Source organism: Mus pahari, chromosome 6 (genome assembly GCF_900095145.1).
Source record: "Mus pahari chromosome 6, PAHARI_EIJ_v1.1, whole genome shotgun sequence".
Classification (NCBI taxonomy): Eukaryota; Metazoa; Chordata; class Mammalia; order Rodentia; family Muridae; genus Mus; species Mus pahari.
The window spans coordinates 8983174-9006217 of record NC_034595.1 but is presented as its reverse complement, the minus strand read 5'-3'; the positions used below and the strand labels follow the sequence as shown (position 1 = coordinate 9006217).

At 45.3% G+C, this 23044-nt stretch overlaps 1 protein-coding gene across 5 annotated transcripts in view; it reads right to left on the bottom strand.

Moving 5' to 3' along the window:
* Znf462 (zinc finger protein 462) overlaps positions 1-23044 on the bottom strand; it is a 137520-nt gene that overhangs the window by 64096 nt on the left and 50380 nt on the right. For 3 of the 5 annotated variants that reach the window (XM_029540266.1, XM_029540263.1, XM_029540264.1), the window contains exons 2-5: positions 11789-12038; positions 5709-11317; positions 4740-4904; positions 2446-2732 (exon numbers count right to left, since the gene is read on the bottom strand). In XM_029540266.1, coding sequence (XP_029396126.1) covers positions 2446-2732; positions 4740-4904; positions 5709-11317; positions 11789-12008 — 6281 coding nt within the window. In that variant the 5' untranslated portion in view covers positions 12009-12038. Of the gene's footprint in view, positions 1-2445; positions 2733-4739; positions 4905-5708; positions 11318-11788; positions 12039-12137; positions 12214-23044 lie in introns of those variants that run through there. The other 2 variants (XM_029540265.1, XM_021200552.1) reach the window with 2 other exon arrangements.

The window sequence follows — 23044 nt, the reverse complement described above, 5'->3', positions numbered from 1 at the left end:
CCTGCTCCCCTACCCACCCACTCCCACTACTTGGCCCTGGCCTTCCCCTGTGCTGGGTCATATAAAGTTTACAAGACCAAGGGGCCTCTATTCCCAGTGATGGGGTGAGGGTGGGAAGAGATGGGGGATGGTGGAAGGTTAGAGAAATGTAGCAAGGGCTTTCCTTTCTTACATCATTAATTCTGCTTTCCTCAGGAACAGGAGGGAAAGACAAGTTCAAAGGGCCTGCTCACACAGGCTGCCCTGTTCCCAAGGTCTGTACCGACATGGAGCACAATGCAACTGTGTTTCAAGGAATCATGTGTGCAAGGGCTGGGGTGGGAACCCCCCTTGATAAACACAACCATAGGTACCACCCATCACTCTTCCAGAAGCAATTTATGAGGACATTAGCTAATTAGAATGAACCCCTACTACTCTTAATAACTATTAGTTTGAGAAGTAATAAATCTAGCCAACGAGGTGTGGGATGTTCTCGTTCATACGGGACCCCAGAGACTGACGTTCTGTTCTGAGTAACTTGCAGGTACTCATCCTGTGTACGCAGACCCAACACTTTCCTACTATGTTCCTCATTTCCATAAGTGGCCCTGCCGTTCTCCCAACCGAGCAGACTCAAAACTGGGTGCCACTTCTGCTCTGCTATTTGGCCTTTACTTATGCATTCCTGAATCCAACCCCTAACTTCTTAAATGAGCTCCCAGGATTTCTTCTAACTTGATCTCCCTGGCTGAGGTATATAGTCAGTCAGACTGCGAGACAGAATCCCATCTATTTACTTATAAGCTATGTGGCCTCAGGAAAACTATTTTTTTCTCTTCAGCCCTTACTTTTCCCATCTATAATATGGAGGTAATAATGGGCCAGGCATAGCTCATAGGGGTGTTTTGTAAATATAAAGAGGTAATAGCTGAAGGTACTTAAGAAAGCGGCCGCTGTATCAGCAGGTGCAATAATTGTTGGTAATTATGAATGTTATTCAGACCAGACTCTTCCTTTTGCCAGAGCAGTAATTATAATACACTAATTCCTCGCATTTATAGGCATCCTAACAAGACGACTACTTAGGTAGGCAGGAGATAACCTCTATGATTCCTTTGCATTTAAGTTAAGGCTTATTGCAATTAAACCACCAGCCAGGCCTCAACCTAAGTTGCCATCTTCTCCACCTTGGGCCCTCTCTTCTCCCCACCCTGACTTCTCAAACCAGAGAGGTTCAACCTTCCTGTATTTAAGACTTGACTCAAATTCCCATAATCTACAGAACCCTCTCAATTGTCCTCAGATATAGAGTACATTTTCCTTTGTTAAGTTTCTTAGCATTTTACCAAAATATTTTTTTAATGTACCTTATTTTGTCCAGTCATTTTTTTTTTTAAGTAAGGCAATTATACCCCAATCATCTTCACATTTTTCCAAAGCATAATGCCAGGCATAAATTATTCTTTTATTCAAAATGACTTACTGAGGGTCTATAGGTATCATGCAGTGTGGTTTAATACTTAAGGAACGGAGAAGGCCAGTGCTAATGCCACTGTATGGTCACATGCAGGCAAAGACTAAATGTTAGGCCCTGTATCAGAGTAAAAAGTGTGTCATCTCTCCTACCCTCTCAAGAGAAACATGGCTTCTCCTGCCTTTAGTCATTCTGTCTGAACTCTGAAGCCAACAGACCTCACTCGTTTTCAATTACCACAGAGATGAACAGTAAGCTAACTACCTTCAGTATTCTGCCAGACTTATAGGAAGAATATTTATGTAACAAAAAGTTTCCTTCCCTTAGACCCTGCCCCCTTCCTATCACCCATTTTCCCAAACTTTCAGCAATTCGTGTGTGTGTGTGTGTGTGTGTGTGTGTGTGTGTGTGTGTGTGTGTTACCTTGCACTTGCAACATGAAGAAGGTACCATTTGCAGAAGTCAGCTCTCCTGACTTCTCCACGTGAGTCCCAGGAACTGAACTAAGGTTGCGAAGCTTGGCAAAAGGTGCCTTTCCTCACCCCTCCACCTTGCTGATCCCCAGCAAGTCCTTAGCACCCATAATCCTTGTTAACTTCCAATGATTCTCCAGTCACAAGGGTTAACTGCACTAACTTACCATCTTTAACCCCTTGGTTTCCCAAACAGAACTTGACTTCTTCAAACAATGGATTTAACTTTTGGCTATTTGGTGGATCTATCAGGAAAAACATCTGCTCCCGGAAACTGTGTCTTCTCTCGAGTAAATCATACCGAGTCCTACCTGTCTCATTTTTTTTCAATGCCTGCACTGGCTAAATCTAATGCCGTCTCCTCCTCACTGCTACTCTTAGGTCTACTTTCTAGGTCAAGACTGCAGCAGGTAGGAACCAGGAGTCATCCGAGTATCTGTTTCCTGCTACAGCTTAGCTCCCTTCTTTAAGGTACACCTTCCCAATGATAACGAGGGACTCCCCAACGACACTTACTTGTGTCTGAATGCAGATACAAAGGAGCAATACTGGCAGCTGTACTTGTCCTCTCTGGTAAACATGGCCAAGGCCAGGTGGCTCCTCTCATGAGAACGCAGCCCCTGCATGGACATCAGGACCCGGTCACATTGACTGCAATGGTATCCCCCCGGCCGGGTTTCATCCTCCAACATTGCATCAAGCAAGCAGTGTCCACCATCCACCCGGCCCACCAGTGTGCCACTGGCGTCTCTGGCTGCTTCCAGTCCATCCAGGAACAGGTGGGAAGGGTCTTCAGCCTCCTGCTAAGAGAACCACACACACACACATGCCCCACCAACAAAATAAATATCCATTGTTACTACTCCAGCTTTCTTCTTTTCCCTTCATTCTCCCAAGCTCGTCAGCAATTTCCATCAATGTTATCTCCCCTGCATTTCTGGCTCTGCATACAGAGAAGGCCAGCTTGAGAGTCGCTTCTTCCACAGTCGTGTTGATTTCGAGGCAACATTAATTTGGAAATAAGAGAGCCTGAGACATGTGACATGGGCTTTCCCAATCTGAAGTTCATTCACTTGCTACCAAACTCAGAAAGAAAATTTAAACTGTGATCTCCTTGATTCCAAAATAAAGTTGGGTTTGGATTATGACTCTTGAGAGAAGAAAGGAGGGGAGCTGAAGGGAGAGGGAAGGGAAGGGGAGAGGAAGGGAGGGGCGGGGAGGGATGACAAAGGGAGAGAACAAAAAAGCATAGTACAGCTGTGGTGGTTTGAATGGCCTCCATAGGTTCATATACTTACATGCTTGGTCTCTGTTTGGGACCAAGGACTGTTTGGGAAGGATTAGGAGGTGTGTCCATGTTAGAGAAAGTATGTCTCTAGGGATGGACTTTGGTGTTTCAAAAGCCCATGTCAGGCCCAAGGTCTCTCTCTTTCTCTGCCTGTGCCTATGAATCAGGAGATAAAGCTCTCAGCAACTTCTCCTGTACTATGCCCAGTATTTCACCACACTCCCCATACCCAGTCTGGTGATAATGGACTAACCCTCTGACACTGTAACCAAGCCCCCAATTGAATGTTTTCTTCACAACAATAGAACAGTAATTAAGATACTGGCTGTCTAAGGACCTTGGGCCATTTGACAAGGAAACTCAGTAGTTCCCTACTTCTATCTTACAGACAGAAATGCCACCTTCGAATGAATGTTCTTATGTGGTTAATTCCAAAAAGTAAGGAGCAGTTTGACTTTTAAGCTATCGGTTGTTGCAGTAGCTTCCTGGAATACTGACTTTTCTCTTGTGCAAGTCTAGGAAGCAAGCCTGGGACTGACTACGGTCACGTGTGGAAGCTTTCGCCTCTGTCCCTGGGTTAACAGTGTTCTCAAAGCCAAGGGTTCAGTGTTCAAGAAAAGATAAGCTCTACCTTCAGAGTAAACAGGAGACAAAGGTCAAGAAAGAGCAAACATAAAAATGTATTCCAATATCCAGATGGAAAGGGCAGAAGCCTGAATTAATTTCTGTGTTCAGAAGTGGTAAGTACATTCTAGAAGGTAGGAATGAGGAGTTGGCTATTGAAACAGTAGCTGCTATTTGTACTATGGAATCTAAAAACAGGTAATCTAGCAAAGGTGAGGGGAAAGAAGGCAGATGCCGGCAGCATCACGTGGAAAGAGACGTGCAGCAGGCAAACCAGGTCTTAAAGGCAGGCTCTTAGTTTTATATCTGATCAATGCCCCTTGCATAACTCAAAGAACCTAGAAAGAAGCAAACGCAGATGCTCCTGGACTGTCTCACACTCAGGCAAATGACAGTAGGAGTTAGGCAGGAGGAGGTCTGGAAGATGGGGATGGAGCCCACTTAATTCCTCCCATGAGCTCTGACAGCTCAGAATGATGACCTAAGACAACCAGCGCGAAATCATGTGACCCACCCCAAGCCTCCTAGATGATAGAATGTGGGGCCATCTTTCTCCACCAGACTGTCCCTCAGAATCAGAAACTAGATCAAACCTTTCCCTAAATGGAATGATGTAGAAGGTCCAACCTGCAAAGAAATCAAAACAAGCCAAAGCAAGACAGACATAACTCAAGAATGCCCGCATCCCAAGCCACACTCTGCCAGGCTGCTTCAAGCAATGGGTTAATAAATAACTCAGATATTCACAAGTGCACATGTGCGCGCGTGTGCGCGCACACGCGCACGCATACACACACGGACACACACTCACACACACAGACACACACACAGACACACACAGACACATACACAGACACACAGACACACACACCAGGTACCCGGACCTTCCCCTTCTCACCTTCACAGCAGCTGACACAGCCGGGACGCTACCATACTGGACGTGTTTCCGGAGGTGGTTACAGATGGCCCGAAGCGTTGGGTGCACTTCCACGCAGAATTTGCACTTGTAGCCCACCACTTTCCTTTCCTTGATCTTTGGCACCTCTTCTAAGTGACCAAAAGGCTGGTAAAATACAGTGGTAGCCATCAGTACAACACACCCTCCCTCAAAGGCAGGCATCTTACTTTTACAGATTACTGGATACTGTATTTTAAAGAGGATTAGCAGGTTAAAGTGTTTCATTACATATATAAACTTCATCAGTCATGGCACATTGCCTACTAGTCACCGTCTCTGGAACCCACTTTGGTTCCAGCTGGTGAGGAGAGATTTCGGAGAGATTCACGGTCTCTAAGTTATCTGGCTTTCAGACCAGTTTGGATTGCGCAGGTGACAATGTTACAACAGCTATTCCTTTAATGAACCTCTTGATTTAAGGAGAGAGAGAGAGAGAGAGAGAGAGAGAGAGAGAGAGAGAGAGAGAACGAGCATTCCTTGAGATGTTAGGTTCCCGAAGCAAACACCAGAGACCGCGTCATGGCTGAGAAGGGCTAAGGGTACCAAGAGGTAGCCCACAACTGCCTTAGGAAAAGCAACCACTGTCTTTTTTTTTTCCTTTTTCTTTTTTTTTTAAAATTAGGCTTCAGAAAACACTACTTGGCAGGAAGACATACACAGAAACCACCCCAAACCTCCCCTGGGGAGCCATCGGAGGAGTCAGAGGGAGGAGGGGAGGAGGACAGGACCGTGGAGTGGGGTGAGCAAGAATGGGGAATAATCAAGCTCGAAATGTTTAATTGACTTATTGAGCTCTCTGGCAAGCTAACTCACTAGGCAGCCTGCAGCAGTTTAGCTGGCAACGAAGTGCATGTGGGCACCAGTGATGAGAGGCCTCCTGGGGGAAGGGAAATCAAAACATATCCTTACCCTCTCTTGTTTGAAATCTGCAAAAGCGCCATCTGCATATTTCTGCTTGCTCAAGAGCTGTCTCCTCCTTTCCTGGCGTTGGGCACGTTTCTGGAATTCCTCATTGTGGATGTTCAAGTGTGAGGTCAGCTCGGCTATGCTTTGCAATTTGCTATCACAGTGCTTACACTGGAAGGTGGAGTTCTGGGAGCGGGGGCCGCTGCCTAGGATGACGAAGTCCCTCTTTAAGTCCCTGCTGTGGTGGTCTGTGTAATGCATGCACAGCAGCTCCGCCGTGCTGAAGGACAGCTTGAAGCATTTGATGCAGCGGAACGGGAGCCACTCGATGTCTTGAGCTTCGCCTTCCGCCTCAGCCCTCTCAAAGCTGCTTCTCTCCTCTTCTTCCATCAGTGGGGGTTTCTCGTGTTCATCTGCGTAGACCGCTGTGAAGTAGCCCCCCAACTTGCTGGCATGCTGCTTCTTTGGGAACACCCCCGGGTGGCGCTTCATATAATGGGACACAATGCCTTTCTTGCTGAAGGACTGGAAGGAACATAAGGAGCACTTTTTCTTCTCCACAGCCCGCCGGAGTTCCTCGCTCAGCTGAGGAGAGTCATCTTTGGGTGGGGATGGGATGATCACCTTGTTGGGCTTGTCACTGATGGTCCTGGAGGCTGCAAGGCAGTGGGTGTAATATGCATCGATGTCGTGGCGTTTCTGGTAGTGGGCTGCCAGTCCCTTGCGGATGGGGTTGGTGTAGGCACACAGGGCACACTTGAAGAGATTGTTTTTGCCCTCGGGCTGGGCACGGACATTATTGTGCTTGATCCGGTAGTGCCTGGCAATGCCCTTCCTAGTAGAACAGAAGTACTTGCAGAGCTGGCACCGGAACACAGTGTGGGAGACCAGATGCGAGGTAGAGAAGTGAGCACTGGACATAGGATCCTCTCCCACCTCCTCCTCCGTCACGGAGATCTGGGAGGGGCTCACTTCAGTGGTTATCTCAGGTTCAAGGGACACCGGCAGCTTTGGAGGAGACGGGGAAAAGACATCAAACTCAGGCTGGTTGTGGTACTTCTCATAGTGGATTTTGAGTTTCTCCAGAGTGCCATGTGTGTAAGGACACAGCTTGCACCGGTAGGCACCATACCCTTGTTTAAAAACCCTACTTGTCTCCTCCACGTCATTCTGGGATATGTCAGCCGACTGCTCCACATCATGCACAAAGTCCTCAGCGGTCACCTTGATGGCCGGGTGTCGCTTCTGGTAGTGGGTCAGGACGCCATGGATGCGAGTGTTGATGTACGGACAATGCCTGCATTTGTAGACGGCACCTGGGTTGATGTCAATATCCTGGGCAAAATCAGCAGCCTTCACTTTCATCCCGGGATGCTTCTTCCCGTAATGGGTGAGGAGGCCGTGCAAGTTGTTGTACTCGGACTGGCACACTGTACACTGGTACGGGGTGGAGGATATAGCAGGGTTAGCTGAGGCCAGATGAATGCTTTTCTCTGGGGAAAGTCTTGCATCCTCTGGGCACTCAGCTTCCTGCTCTGGGAGGGGGTTGGGCATACTGTTTTCACAATTCACAGGGCCTATCAACTCTTCAGGGGCCAGGAGGGCCTTGTCTACACCGTCTTTCTCCTTGATGATATCCAGCAACACAGACTCATCACCATTCATGGCCCAGGGATGGAATGCTTGGTAATGGTTTGTGATGTCCCAGATGGAGACGGCCTCAAAAACACAGTCCCTGCATCTGTAGGTTTTGGCTTCAGCTGACATGGTAAGAGTGGGAGAGGAGGGGTCTGGCCCAGCCCAGAGTTTGGTAGCCATATAAGTATAATCTACATAATGCTCAGGGTGCCTCCTCTGATAATGCAGGAGCAGACCACTGGGCTCCATGTGGGAGTAGATACACCACTCGCAGTGGTAGCCAGCTTCTATCAAGCCATCTAGAAATGCCCACCGCATGATGGATGTGACTGTGGCCTTCAGGGCGGGGTGGTCTTTCTTGATATGCTTCCTCAGTGCATAGAAATAGGGGGAGGTATACGAGCACTGCCTACACTTGAGTGCTCGAAGTTTCGTTTTGTCCCGCTCCATACCGGAAGCAGGGAGAAGCACACAGCTGGCAGGCTTCTGGTTCCGCTCACAGAGGCTTCGGATGGTGGCCGTGTGCTGCCTAATCACATCGGCATTGGCCTTGAAGTCCCGGTGCTTCTTCTGATAATGAATGAGGACGCCTTTGACCGTTCTGTTCCCGTAATCACAGTGCTGGCAAAAGAACATCTCGGTCTCCACAGGAGGGCAATCTCTCTCAGAACTGTTCAGCTGCATGGGAGCAGGAGGCCGAGGGGAATCTTGGAGCCCTTCAGCCCCTCTCATCATTGCAGCTGTGGGAGGAGCCTGCCTGATATATTTGGCAGTGACCTTTATTTCTGGGTGTCTTTTCTGGTAGTGAACAAGCACCCCCACAACTGACCGATTGCTGTAGGAGCAGTGTTTGCAGTAGTAAAGCTCAATACTGAGGTCTGGTGGTGGGGGCTGTGGGGGGGGTGGGGAACCCATGTTGGACATTTTGGGAGACATTGGAGCACCCACCTCAAATGATAATTGGGAAAGGGCAGAGCCTCTGTCCACAGACACCATGCGCATGGTTTTCTGGATCCTAAAGTACGAGGCCTTTTCTTCAGGGTGTTTCTTCTGATAGTGAACCAAGACAGAGTGCATGTTGGGGCTCGCAAACGAGCAAACGTCACAATCGTAAACGACTACGGTGTTCACCGAAGGGTCCTTCTGGCTTTCACATTCTGGAGTAAAGGTCTTGGGAGAAGTGTTTTTGTTAAACGTAGCTGGCAAGCCACCACTGCGAGCCACAGGCGTGGATGTCGCCATGCTCTTGGGAGCTGAATTCAAAATCTCCCGCAGGGTCTGGGACTCAGCATTCAGCCCTTCCTGCTGCTCCACCACATAGCTTGAAAAGATCATAGCGTTGTTGATTTTCACCGTGGGATGCATTCTTTGGTAATGTGGCATCAGGCTTCGGACATTCGGGCTCGTGTAGGAACAAAACCGACATCGGTAGATCAGGTCCGAATGATCAAAGTTGAGTACATTCATGGCCTCTGGGTGGTGTTCACCATAATGCTGTTGGAGGTCTTCAAAGTTGGTGTAGTCAATATAGCATTCCAGGCACCTGTACACTGCGCTGTGATCATTGGGGTCCAAGATATACCTAAAGCTGAACTTAATATATGGGTGCATTCGCTGGTAGTGGGTGCTAACACTCCGGGCAGATTTATTATTAAAGTCACAGTGTTTACAATAGTAAAGCCTTCCAGAGTCACCAAAATCGGTATTTTCATTACTGGGTTCCGTCCCATAGATAGGGGGCTGGGTGTTGAGCAGAGCCGCATTGGACACTTGATCTTTCATGCTTGTTGAAGAGCCATAGTAATCCTCTTCATCTTCAGACAGCGTGAGTTCGATCTCCGCCCCATTGGTGGCAGTGTAATCATGAGTGATACTTCTGTAGTTGGGCTCCTTCTGGGACTCACTAGCGTCTCTGGCCCAAATCTGTTGGGCTGAAAAGGAAGTGGGCACCTCCAGGAGAGGATCCGTTGCCTCCTCTTCCCTGTCCAGTTCAACCTCGATCTCGACTTCGTTGTCATCCTCTTCGTCCTCATCGTCCTCGACATTGATGATCGCGTCTTCCTGCAGTTTGGTCTGGTTGATTTTGCTCTGCAAATTGCTGGCTATCTCGTCAATCCTTGTTCTCTTCTTCACAGGTGATAAATCCAGAGGAAAGTCACTAGCAAGCTTCCTATTGGCCTTAGCTACAAAGTTATTCTTGGAGGACAATCCAAGAATTGAGGTCTGACTTTTCTTCACAGTGTTGCTGGAAGAGGGGTGGCTATCCGTCTCGTTTTCCAGTGGTAGGCTCGAGGGCTGCCCCTCGAATTTTGGCAAGTTGTCGCAGAATGAATGTTTGTGCTGCTGATGGACTCTTAGCCCTTTCAGAGTCATGGTGGAATAACTACACATGGTGCACTTGTAAGGGTGCAAAGGTGGGACCTGTGTGGGTGGCTGTGGCTGCTGGGTTGGTGGTGGCTGTGGCTGAGGTGGCACCTGGTGTGGTGACTGCAGCGGTGGCGGCGGAGGCTGCTGCAGTGGCTGTGATGGTGGCGGTGGTGGTGGTGGTAGTGGGGGAGGTGGCTGTGGTGGCTGCTGCTGCTGTAAGGGGTCCAACATGACTCCCGATTTTCTACCATTGATGCTGGAGCTCTCGTAAGATACCATTCCTTCATTCAACGAGGAAGACAGGCTTTCACTTTGAGAATTCACAGTATCCCAATCCGACGTACCCGTGTGACACTGTTTATGAGCCCCAAGTTTTAATGAGCTCTTACAAGTAAACGGACACTCATCACATTTGTAGACAGCTGTCTTTCCAGATAAGTGGATATTTTCTATGTGACGGGAAATGCTACGGCGGTGCATGGTGAGGAAAGGACAAAAGGGACACTGGAACCTATTCATGAACCTTCGGAATGGAATCCCCTTGGTCTCTAACAGCTTGTTGCCATCAGAGCCCATGAGCTGCTCTGCAGACAGTCCTGATGCCTGGTGATCCATAACACTTAAACCATTCTCACTGTCTACCTCATTTAAGTCCTCATCAGAGCTAGAGTCATTTAGCATGCTGTTAGTATCCAGGTCAGCGGATGAATTCGTCATGTCAGACATTCCGTAACGGGATCTCTCCGTCAAGTTCACAAGGCCAGAATTATGAGGTGACTTCGGCTTCATCTGAGGGTAAGACATAGAAGAAAACTTGGAAGTTGAAGAAGAATTAGGTCTCATGATAGAGTTGCCCACGGAGCCCCTAAAATTGGAGACATTAGCGTTGGGCATCTCCCGGCTCGCAGCATTCATGGACAGGTAGGTGGAGTTGGAGGTGGGGCTGGGTTCATTATTATTCTGCACTTCAGATACATTAGTCCCTTCTTGCTGCTGCCTGATGCTCGAAAGGATCTTGACCATACTGCGGTGTTTCTTCATCATGTGATCGCACCAGCGTTCTCTGCGGGGGGTCTGGTAGCTGCACCACTCGCAACAAAAGTTGCCTCGAGACTTGGTCAAAGGCTTGACCATGGATTCTAAGATGCTGCGCTCAACAACCTCGGCCGGCAGTTCCTTGCAGGGGTCCTGCAAAGTCACGGGTGGGACCAGAGGGTCTGGCAGTGGAGCAGGGGCAGGTGGTGGCACTGAGGACTCCTTCAGACTGTTTTTATGGTACATCTTCTGATGCTTAATTATCCTTGCCCTCCGAGGTGATTTGTATGTGCAAAACTGGCAAGAAAAGACCTTTCCAAATCCTTCGTGCATCATGATATTATAATTTAAGGATCCTGGGACAGAAGGTCCTGTGGGACTCTCTTCAGCTTGAGCTCCATGGACCTTCCTAGTATGTTCTATGAGGAGATTTTTTGACCTGAAGTAGCGTACGCAGAACTTGCACTGAAAAAATTTATTGGTTGGTTTGGGATTAGGGGTAATATGCTGACCGTAATATCCTGGACTGTGGCCATAGTAACTTCCACTCCCCAATGCAGTTGCACTTTGACCTGCAGAGAATATTTAAGAAGATTGAAGTGAGAAAAGTAAAGCGAAAGAGAATATGAAATTCAAATACACAAAACAGCACCATTTCAGTTATTCTCGAATAAGCATCACATTCAACAGGCACAATGACTCAAGATGCACTGAAGGCGATTCACAGAGTGCTAGAAATGAAGACATCATAGGCCGTTTTGGATACAGAATAAAGACAAGTTTCATCAACTGTAAGATTTATTCTAGAACTTTCCGAGACACTCTGTTTTCACCATTAGAAGAGGAACACACAGGGCCACTAAAAGGACAATAACCTAAGAAAACTAAGAGAAAAATGATGCCAAAGTAGGAAAAATGCATTGCAGGGAGTAGGAAAGTTCAGAAGCCTGACATAAGACCTATGGCTACTGGATGGTGATGATGATGGTGATGATGATATGATGATAAGCTTTCTCAGACATGTAAGTTTAGGGTAGGATTACCTGGTAAATCCTCTGCAATCACAAACTCATCCTTTATAGAAGAGAACTCCACCTCTGTCTGATTACTAGCATTCACGGACCCAGATAGTGGCTCGTCATCGTTGTCCTCGGCAACATCAGTCGGCTGTAAGAACGCCGTGTGGACATCCTGGATGTGTGCCTTGAGATCTTCGTAAGATGGGGCTCGGAAGTCACAGCCATCGCACTGAAGCACCTCCATGATCGGGGACTACCCTCTCACATCAGGAACCTGAGGCAGAGGTCAGAACAGAGCACCGTGAGGATCACACTCACCACAAACCCAAAGAGGCTACAGATCTGCTCACGGGATGAACTCCAACATCACTACCTTTCGCCTGCTCCTCTTTGCCAACTCGAACACCGGCCAAAGAGAGGCAATCAGACATAATAGAGCCAAAGTCCTTGACTTCCTAACTTCAAAGGAAAGAAAACTCAGATAAATGTTTTTCGCTTTGATAGATCTTCAAATGCCATTGTCAAGGAAACATTAATACTTCAAAAGTTGGTACAGTTTGAGTGTCTCCACCACATTCAGAATTCTAGATAACTTAATATTGATTCTGACTTCTCCTTAAACTTTTTCTTTTTTGAACTAGAGTCTTCTTAGTAGGAAAGAGGATGCCCATCCTCACTGAAGGCAAGAAAATTTTAATTTCTTTTATCCATTTCCATATTATTATATTAGTGTTTTAACACCAAATGGTAGAATAGAATTGACTCTTGGAAATGGCTGTGGCTTTTGGTATTGCTTTTATTGTTTTAATATCTTTATTGATATTAGGGTTCACATTTTTCCTTTCCCCAAATAGTGTGGTTACCCCTCCCCCTCCCCAATGAAGTGAGTGGTTATTTGCTCTTTTACAACCTACCAATTAAAACTTAACAGCTTCTCCAGTCTAATTAGGTCATAAAATATTTCTCATGAGATTTCCAAGCAACCAACTTTTAGATGACAATTTAGTTTCTGGTTTAAGATTATACCTTGGCATGTCCACTTACATTAAGACCACAGAATCTAGTAGTTCTGCAGAGGGGCTACGGAGTCAGGGCTCCCCCTCTCCATCCCTCTCATTTTTATAAACATGAAATTTAGACTTGAATATAAAACAGCAGCAGCAAAAATCAACCTGTGAACCTGGTGTGGAAGGAGGCAGAGCAGAGCTCATCTCCCTTACTCTGTAATTCACTGTATGACTGAAACCTACGGGAAGCTTCATGCTAGCTCAAGCCAGAGTCTCACCACAAGGTGACGAGAATATTGGGAAGGTGGAGTCCTTCCTAGCTTAGTGCTCATCCTGTAAGGAGATACCCAGTTATTATCTCAGTAAGTTACTTCCCAGAGTACATCACAAGCCCTACTAAGTCACCCTAATGTAATCTAGAACCAAATGTCTTAAGAATTCAGGTTGCAGCCAGATCTTTTTTTTTTTTTTAAATGATACAGTTTTCTATGCGTCTCTTACAAAAGATATGTGATTTCTGCTGGAGGAACAAAGTCCAGTAATGATGTGTCAGTGGAGTGCAAGAAGCCATGGCATGAGGATTTTCTATGAAAGAATGCTCCTGCCTGTAGCCTGCTAAAATAAGTACTGGTCAAGTCCAGCTCTGGACAGAGCTTTGCAGAGTGAGACACAGATATTTCACCTCCTCTTCTTTCACCCAACAATTTATCCTATTTCAATAAACATTGAACTGGACACCAGAGTCCTTTCAGCTAACTAAGTCTCAATATTCCAGATACACAAGCTTTTATGTCAGAGCACCAGCCCAAATTGTGTGGAAGAGGTTGCTATCAGCTCTGGATCAAATTACAGCAGTCACTGAGCCCCACCCCACTTCTCCTTTCGCACAGCCCATTAGACCTGAAAACAAATTTTTCCATGGTGCAGACGACTCCTGCATTTAGAACACTTCACAGAAAAAAAGCAGATCACCCAATGCGCACTCCCCATCCCCCCAAGCTTAGTCCTTTCATCTCAGCCAAGCAAGCCACAGCCCTGCCGAATGTGTTTATCACACTTTCAGGAGATAGGAGCTCCTGCGTCACTGAAGCTCTAAGACTCACTAAGCTGCCCTAGTCGCCTGAGCTGTAGGAGCAGCCATTTTAGCTCAGAGCCTCTCCTCCGTGCACAACATGGCTTCGCTTGGATTCTGCTAGGCTGACAATTCCAAGTGAACGCTACGAGGGCAGGCTGGGCTCCTCCTAAGCTCTTCTCTTCCCAACAAAGAATTAGCTGTTTTCATTTCTTCTCAAAAAAGCAGCACCTTTCTCCTCCTCAAATGTCATTCACCAAAGATCTCCACAGGTTCTTTTATTCCATGATTGATAGTCTGGTTCGTTAGTCCCAGCCGAGTACTGGCTAGATCAGGACGCCCCTGGACCAGATCCTGTCCTGCAGCAGGATCTGGGGGTGTCCTGGAGAGGGGACCTCCAGAATGCCTTGGTTTCTTGAGAGTCGTCCTTCCACACACAGAAGACATACCATCCGAGGCTGCTAGCCAGATTCCAAAGTCTAATGACCTTTGTTAATCACCAGCCAGTCTGTCTGCATCAGCAGACCCTGCCAAGACACACCCTTCCACACAAAGGCTGTAGCTATTCCCTTTTAAAGGAGGTTCTGTGAAAGCTCCATTGTGTAGCTCAGAGGAAAACAAAATCCCTTCCCTTCAAAACCTCAAGCCTTTAGAAATAATGCAACAAAAGGCTTTCTGCTGTGTCTCTTTTGGAGACTTTGAGCCTGGTTTGCACAAAACATCCACAAAAAAATGGCCCCGCTTGCACAAGGAGAGCAGAGCACCTTCAACACTGAGGCAGTCCACCTGGAGATGAAGTCCATCTCTCCAAACACTTCTCCAATATCTTGGTGTCTTCTGAAACTGTTATCTATGAAGGATGCTAACCTCATCGCATGCAAACACTAACAGTCTCCTTGTTCTGCTACAAAGGAGATTAAAGGGTTATGAGATCAGAAGGAGGAGGGGGAAAGAGCCACTGATTTGGAAAAAAAAAAAAGGAGAGATGATGAAAGTGATTTTCTAATGGGTTCTAGCTTTAATGTTGTTGCAGTCTTGACCTCAAAAATAGCTCAGAGCCTTAGAAGAGGTTAATCTCCAGGCAGCTGATACAACCAGCAGCAGGTAAAGCGGAGTGGCCTTCAATTTGATGTCTGCACCAATCCTGAAATGGGAATGGAGACTACTTTGAAAGCCATTTTGTCTTTGTGTACACAGCTCTCCTGAAGACGCTGACGGAAGAAAACAGAAATTGCTGGCATAGCCCAAACAATGCAAGAAACTTGATATATTTATGAGACCATAGAAGTACACACAGGCAAAAAGCAAGAGCAGGAAAATAGGGAGTAGAGACAACCACCGCTAAGCAAACTGGACCTCAGGGTGACTGGTTCATCTGTCAATCAGAAAGTGTTTCTGGAGCATGGTGCAATCCTCCAGGAAGCCAAAAACACAGGGAGAATAAAAAACGATGGGGCATCCAGCCTGTATTTTTGAGTGCTTCACTGACGAGGAGGAGCAACAGTTGTAAGGGGCTAACCTACAGGGTGTCTGCCATGAAACTATGATTTAAAGGGAACAGCTTCGTTCTCATATTTACCTCATTTAGTAACACCCGTGATTATGAGATTAACCACCTTTTTCCTCACTTACAGAATCAGCACAACCAAGAGGAGAAATGCAAGTTTCTGAACTGAAAAAAGAAATGTTATTTCTAAAGGTCAGGAGGTCAATATATAAACCAAACAGACATCCTTCCCTCCCACTACCTGTCCCTCCCAGGGACATATCTGCAGGCTCCTCCAGGCCAGACATGCTTCCTTCAGATAACCCCATTTCTAATACCATGGCTGATGACAGTTGTGAACTGACTAGAATTCACTCTAAAATAGCCTTCACCTTAAGTGACCAGTGCTCTGAACAGGAAACTCTTAAACCATCCTAACTCTTCCTCAAACCATGCTTAATGAAGGGCTTCTTTCCTTCATATTTAAAGTCTATGAGTTCAAAGTATAGTGTTTGGAGGAACAGCTCCCAAGCCCGTTGTCTATGTTTAGCAATGGCTTACAAGACATACTTAGAGAGTGTCCACCATCCATGCTAGAGATCTGAAAACACACTGGAATGAGGAAAGGGGCAGTGTGGACACTTCTGCATGTTCTCAATCTCATCACCAATTTGCACTAAGCTCGTTGCCCAGACACTGGTGCTGGGAACTTCAGGGTCCATTGCATCTTGAGTTTCCTTCTGGGGAGGAGAAAGCATCAAAACACATCTTTACTGTGTATCCTCGCAAGCTCACATGTCACTGGAGAAGGGAGGTGTTCTTGTCGCTTCACAGCCTTCTGACAAGCCTGCTGCTTTCAACCCTTGTCCAGGTCAGCTTGGCAAACACTACTCTTCTAGCCTGATGGCCTGGAGCAGAAGGGGGTCCTCGAGGCAAAGTCCAACGGTCTCCAGGAAGTGACCAAACAAAAACACCCAGGCCCTGCCCGTCTAATCTGTGCTCTGACCACAGGACTGCAGATCAGAAATGAAGCTGTGAAGGCCCACAGCCATGTGATTAAGTAGCAACTAATTATAACCTTTAAAGCCTCTGAGAACTAGATCCAGATATACCAGAAGGTGCTTTTCCTCTGTCCACTCCAGAAACCTACTTTCATTTATAAGACACTGAAGATCCCCAGATCTCCTCAGTCACAATTCTCAGGAAGGGCCTGAGTTATGACATGCTATTTGTTCTTCTTGTTTGTCTTACTTCCATTTGAGTGGGAATACGAATTATCCAAGAAGAAGGGTAACATAATGAATGCATAAATGTTACAACAGTCTGACCAGAAATACACAGAAACCAGAAACCTAACCACCATCATGAAAAACTGTATTTACAGGTCAGAGGCTATTCATACAATGAGGTCAACAGGTTAGGGGATCTATTAGGCTGTTATTTCTAGTATCAAATCCAGAACTTCAGAATACAACGTAGAAGTCAAATATTAACTGATAAACTTGTAAAATTCAGGGTTGTTATTCTTGGCAAAGAGGAGTATTTTCTATTGTTATTAATCATTTGCTCTTGTCATGGCCAAAGTGAAAGTTCTACTCATTTAAAAACCATTTAAAGACTCTTTCTCAACAGTGCTTAATTGGGAATATGAGGTGGGATCCCAGAACCAGCAGTGAGAGGATGCAACTACAAATATAGACTAACTATGTAAGCATGATATATGTTATATATGTTATGCATGTGAGCATGAATATGTGAACTAGCTAATTCTGTTGATTTAACTTGGTATCTTATAGAGTCCTATATGTCCAAGTTTGGCAAGACCCAGGGCAGTCTTGTTCTGACCGTTCTCACGTTAGTTAAGAAAACAAAAACAAAGGATTCCAACACCAGGCTACCTTTATTGATCCCACTGCACTTGGTAGTAGTATAGATCGTGGCTCAGCATGTGGTGTCTTCAAATGTCCTATCAAATGTTTATACAGTTTGCTACATGATCTAAGCAGGGCTGTGTGCTCTTGGCAATTCACCACATTAACAAAAGGTTTAACTTATCAGGGAGGATAAATAATTAAGGAATTGAGAAGAGAGACACAGCTGTTCTTCAAAAACATTTTTTTTTTCAGAAGAGAAAGGATTAATTTGCAGTCACGTAGGTAACCCCGCCATATGAAACTCAATTGAAATAGTAGCAGGAAAAGCCATGAGACCAAAGCCTGCCAATGCATGCGGCCTCTGTGGTGCAGGACCAGTCTTATCCATCTCCAGGACCTTATACATGAGCACAAAGCAGAAAGCAAGCCATCTGTAGACTAAGAACCCAGTCATCCTCCAGACAGGGATGAAGTCTCTGAGGTGTCTCTGATTTTAAGGTGGTTCTGCTGAATAAAGTTTTCAGTGTTATAGAGCATGCCAGAGTAATATTTCACAGCAAATACCTGTGGAGGTCATCATTCAAATGAGATGAGCATCAAGAGATGCAATTTAAGTGGCTAAAAAAAATGTCAGCTATGTATGCAAGAAGTGATTCTGACTGAGTAACCTGTTATGAATGCAGGAAGTGAGTGTCTCCTACAAAAAGGTACAGCAGACCTTGTAGAGAATTCAGGCATTCCTTTGCAGTGATATAAGGCTAATTGAGGCCAACTGGCCAATAGGCAGTCTGCCAACACTCCTGTCCTTAGAAAAGGAAGCCTGTGATTTGAACAAGAAGATAAAAGAGAGAAAGGACAAGAAAAGAAAGGGAGGAAGCTGGGTGGAATCTCAGTAGCTTTAGGCTTTACTGTCTATGGAGGCAAACCTGTAGTTTACCAGATAACTCTTAATTCTGAGACATGTCCAGACCATTTTCTTGAGATGTGCCTTTGAAACAAAATGAAGATGCTTCTCCAACACTAAAATTCTCTTCCAAAAGAAAAAAAAATTAAAAAATAAAAATATCAGAGCCTGGCTCATCATGTTCTTTAAAATAATGGGAACATGTTCTTGGTGTCAAATAAATAAATAAGAAGAGATAAGGGCAGAGGATTCCCTGAAATGCCATGGGCTCACAGGGAAGTTTTTTTGAAAACTTTGAACCCATTCTTACCCCTGTATTTCAAACAAGAGAGAACTGATTTCTCTCTTCCAGAGCCAAATCTTACCCAAATGGCAGAGACAGGAAATCACTGTGTTCCTTTATAGACTCTTCAAAATGCTGGCTGGGTTTCTACAGGCACTTTCCACACTACAAGGACTCTCATTATAAAAATTGTAAAATTAAAGGGAAGTTGCAGATACGCTGCCGGGTCTTCATTACAGAGTTGACTGAGATGCAGACTAAGCAGAACCTACAGTGCAAGCCACCGTCCACATCAGGAAAGACTGGAAATGAACTCTGCCTCTTTCCTCATGGGCTCATCAGCCCAACGGGTCTGACATTTAATGTAGCTTCACAGCCGAAACCACCCCTGGCTATTAAGACCCAACCACACACAATGACATCAACTCTCCATTCAGAGTCTGGTGAATGAATCAGAAATCATCCTAATGTTTATCTCTTATTCAAAAACAACCATGATGACTGGCTGCTGACTTGGGGAGTATTTAAGAAAGTTTTGTTTGAGGAACTTCTTTTATCTGGGGAAGGCCTACACTCCCAATCTAATCTCTTGGGAGATTTGTCCACTCCCTGTTTGTCCAAAAAAATTGGACAAGTTCATGTGTGACATGAATGGAACAGAGGACCATGAACAATAAAGACCACATTTTCTCTTATATGTGGGAACGAAAGTTTATCTCAAAGAGGCAGAGCCTGAGAAGAGTAGTATGGGGGGCGGTTAATGGATAGAATAGAGTTGCATGGATAGAATGCTTTTATTTTGGTGCTAAGGATCAAACACAGGCTCTCATACATGCTAAACATGACTGTCTGAGCAACTTCAGGCTTAGAGTGGAATGCCTTTCAACCTTCCATATAGCACTGTGGAATAACTTTAGCTTACAACAGTTAACTAATTCTCCTCATAGGGGAAACATATTAATTTCTTAAAACTCACAGTAAGGCCAGTTCCAGAGCTTCTGACACCCTCACACAGACATATATGCAGGCAACACACCATTAAGCATAAAAATAAGTTATATAAATAAGATCAAGCTGGTTACTGTCTTTACCTGAGAGCTGGCCTGCATCTACTGTAGGCCATCACACACTTACTCTTCCAATGAGGTGTCTTCTAGCAGAGAACACTAGGCCTGACAGGCCATGGCATTCAGAGGTGGAGGAGAGAAAAAGTACAAGCAACCCAGCGCACCAGGAAAGGCAAACCCCAACTGGATCGACAAGGAAAGCAAGATGCAGCCCTTATTTATGAAGACGTTATAGAATGTGGGTGTCTTTTAGTTTATATCTTTTCTTGGATGCTACCATACTGGAGTTCTTCAGTAAACCGTGTTTCTTCTTACCAAATTAGCAGAGTCCCTGAAAAAAACCATACTATGCCTTTACATAAGGAAGTGATCGGCACCGAAAAATTAGGGTTTGGGAATTTTTCTCTTGCTTTTTTTTTTTTTTTTTTTTTTTTGAAAAAGGGTCTCAGGCCAGTCTTAAACTTACTGCATAGCTGAGCCTGAGCCTTTTGACCCCGCTGCCTCCCCAGGGCTATGATCAGAGTTATGCACCACCATGCTTGGCTCATGGAGCTCGGGACGGTGTGCCTAGCAAACAAGCAGTCGCTTTCCCAAGGGAGCTACTCCCTCACCCAGGAGGAGACTGCTTCTGCCAGCTAAGGAATGGTTACTCTCTTTCAATTCTCAAACATTTTCTGCTCTAGGAAGCTGCTGTCCCCCAGAACTACTCAGAAATCTTAGATATTTGCCTGTCAACACAACTGCTTGGACTTTATGGTCCTGGGAAACCACTAAGATACTCAGATACTTAGCCACGTCCCAATCCATTCTTTAAAGAATAAAAACTCACTATTGAGCCATTAAAGAAGAAGGAAGGAAGGAAGGAAGGAAGGAAGGAAGGAAGGAAGGAAGGAAGGAAGGAAGGAAGGAAGAAAGAAAAGAGAAGGAGAGAGGGAGGGAGGGAGCCTGCAGAAGTGCCTGTCCAGCCAATTAAAGAATTTGTCAGGGGCTGGAGAGATGGCTCAGCGGTTAAGAGCATGGACTCCTCTTCTGAAGGTCCTGAGTTCAAATCCCAGTAACCACATGGTGGCTTACAACCATCCGTAATGAGATCTGACTGCCTCTTCTAGAGTGTCTGAAGGCAGCTATAGTGTATTTGCATATAATAAATAAATAAATAAATCTTAAAAAAAAAAAAAAAAAAAGAATTAAGAGTGACAGCAGTGTGCTGTCACTGCCTGCCTGCCATCTTTACCTTGAGCAAGCCTTTTGAGACCCTAACTTTGGTCATTTTGCTAATTGAAGAGATTAGATCATAATGTCCATCCTTTTTGTACAATCGCCCTGTTTTACACGATTTCTTTCTCATATTTGGAAAGGCACTTTACCGACTGAGTTCTTACTTCTCATCATCTTCCCACGGCTGCCTTCCCATCATCCAGGCCTACACTCAAAGCCTGTCTGTCTTCCAGGGTTCTTTTCCTGACATCCTCATCTAATGCTAGTCACTACCTTCCCCGGGTGACTCTTCCCACAAATGCACAGGCTCCGTTTCTCTCCCGCTTTCTTCGCTTTCTTCGTTTCTGGCATGCTCCTGGTTTTGTTTTGTTTTGTTTTGTTTTTTGTTTTGTTTTGTTTTGTTTTGTTTCTGCCCCACTAGAACACACACCTGGAGCAGAGCCCTTCAAATGGCTTCCTTCATTAACAAAAGAACCACTGAGAACAGGTCTCGGCTTGCTCTGTTCATCTGTCTTGCTCATATTGTTAACGTCAGTCTGGGGGAGGGGGAGGGGTAGTTACTCAGCACAGTCAGATACATAGCAAATACAAGATGAACCAAAATGTTGGGATGGGTGAATGAGAGCTTCCACATGACAGGAGTCTAGCACGCAACAAGTCATGCAAAAACCCCACGTCACAAAGCAGTGATTCCAACTAGAGGTGATTCTGCTCTCATCATCTCCAACTTGTCTACCAATGTGTGTGTATAGCTTTAATTACCACAAACCATAGGGCTGCCACTGGCATCCAGTGGGCAGAGTCAGAGATGCTGCTAACACCCCACAATGTACAAGACAGCACCCAAAAGAATCATCTGACCCTTAGTGTCCATATTAAGAGTGGAAATCATGTCAGCATTGAGAGTGGAAACCATTTCACAAGTTATTTCCAAGCTATTTTAAGGATATCTTTTCTAGCACTTCCTGAGGTCATAGCTAGTTCGTCTCTGGCCCAAATAACTAACAATTTCTCTTCCAGTTTCAAGATGTTTGACTGTAGTTCTAATTGATCTTAACAGCCCTTTTAAAATATTTAGTTCTAGGTTCTGATTTTGTTAATTTCACTGAAAGTCTGTCAAGAAAATTCCAAGATGGAGGCATATGACTATCCTACCTTTCGCTGGTGTTAAGAGCCTTGCACTGTTCGTCATCTGAATTTGGTAAAGGGACAATATCGTTAAAAAATGGGCAAGTTCTACACTAAGTATATGGTCTCCAACCAAAATTTCTATGAAAAATGCAATACAGATCTTCTCTTGGTGTGTAAAGTTATCTTCCTTCAGGGCGATAAGGCCTCTGGCTATTCAAAAGTCACCTTCAAATGAAAATTTTGTTCTTTTTTTTTTTTTTTTTGGCTTTTTATCCCCAGGACCCAGCCAGGTCTGGTTCTGGTGAGTGAGTGAGTGACTATATGCTTGCCTACTTTCCAGGAGAAAAGTACAAAATCAAGATAAGGTAATTAAAAATAGACAAATAGATAATAAATAGATGATTCAGAGAGAGAGAGAGAGAGAGAGAGAGAGAGAGAGAGAGAGAGAGAGAGAGAGAGAGATAGTAGATAGACTGGCTACCATGTGGTCACCTTCCCTCCACAAAACCATTGTCTTTGTTAGGGTTTTACTACTGTGAACAGACACCATGACCAAGGCAACTCTTATAAAGGACAACATTTAATTGAGGCTGGCTTACAGGTTCAGAGGTTCAGTCCTTTATCATCAAGGTGGAAGCATGGCAGCATCCAGGCAGGCATGGTGGTGCAGGCAGAGCTGAGAGTTCTACATCTTCATCTGAAGGCTGCTAGTGGAAGATTCATTTCCAGGCAGCTAGGGTCTATAATAGCTCACAGTGGGAGGGGCAGCTACTCAACAAGGGCACACCTAATAGTACCACTCCCTGGGTCAAACATATACAAACTAGCACACTCCACTCCCTGGCCTCCATAGGCTTGTTGAAACACATGAGTCTATGGGGGCCATATCTAGCCATAGCATAACAAAATACATTTAATCCAACTTCTCAACAACATTAAAAGTGCAAAGTTCAAGGTCTCTTTTGAGATCCATCCAATCACTTAACAGTAATCCCTAAATCAAGACAGAAAACCAACTGGGCAAACTCCAAACTCTGCATCTCCATGTCTGATGTTAAAGAGGTCTTCAGATCTCCAACTCCCTTTTCATCTTTGTTGACTGTGACAAACTTCTTTTCCTGGGCTGGTTCCACACCCTGTTAGCAATGTTCCTCAGCAGACAGCCCACAGCTCTGGCATTACGAAAATCTTGGGGGCATTCAAAGCAACTTCAATGTTACAGCTTCTTTTTTTTTTTT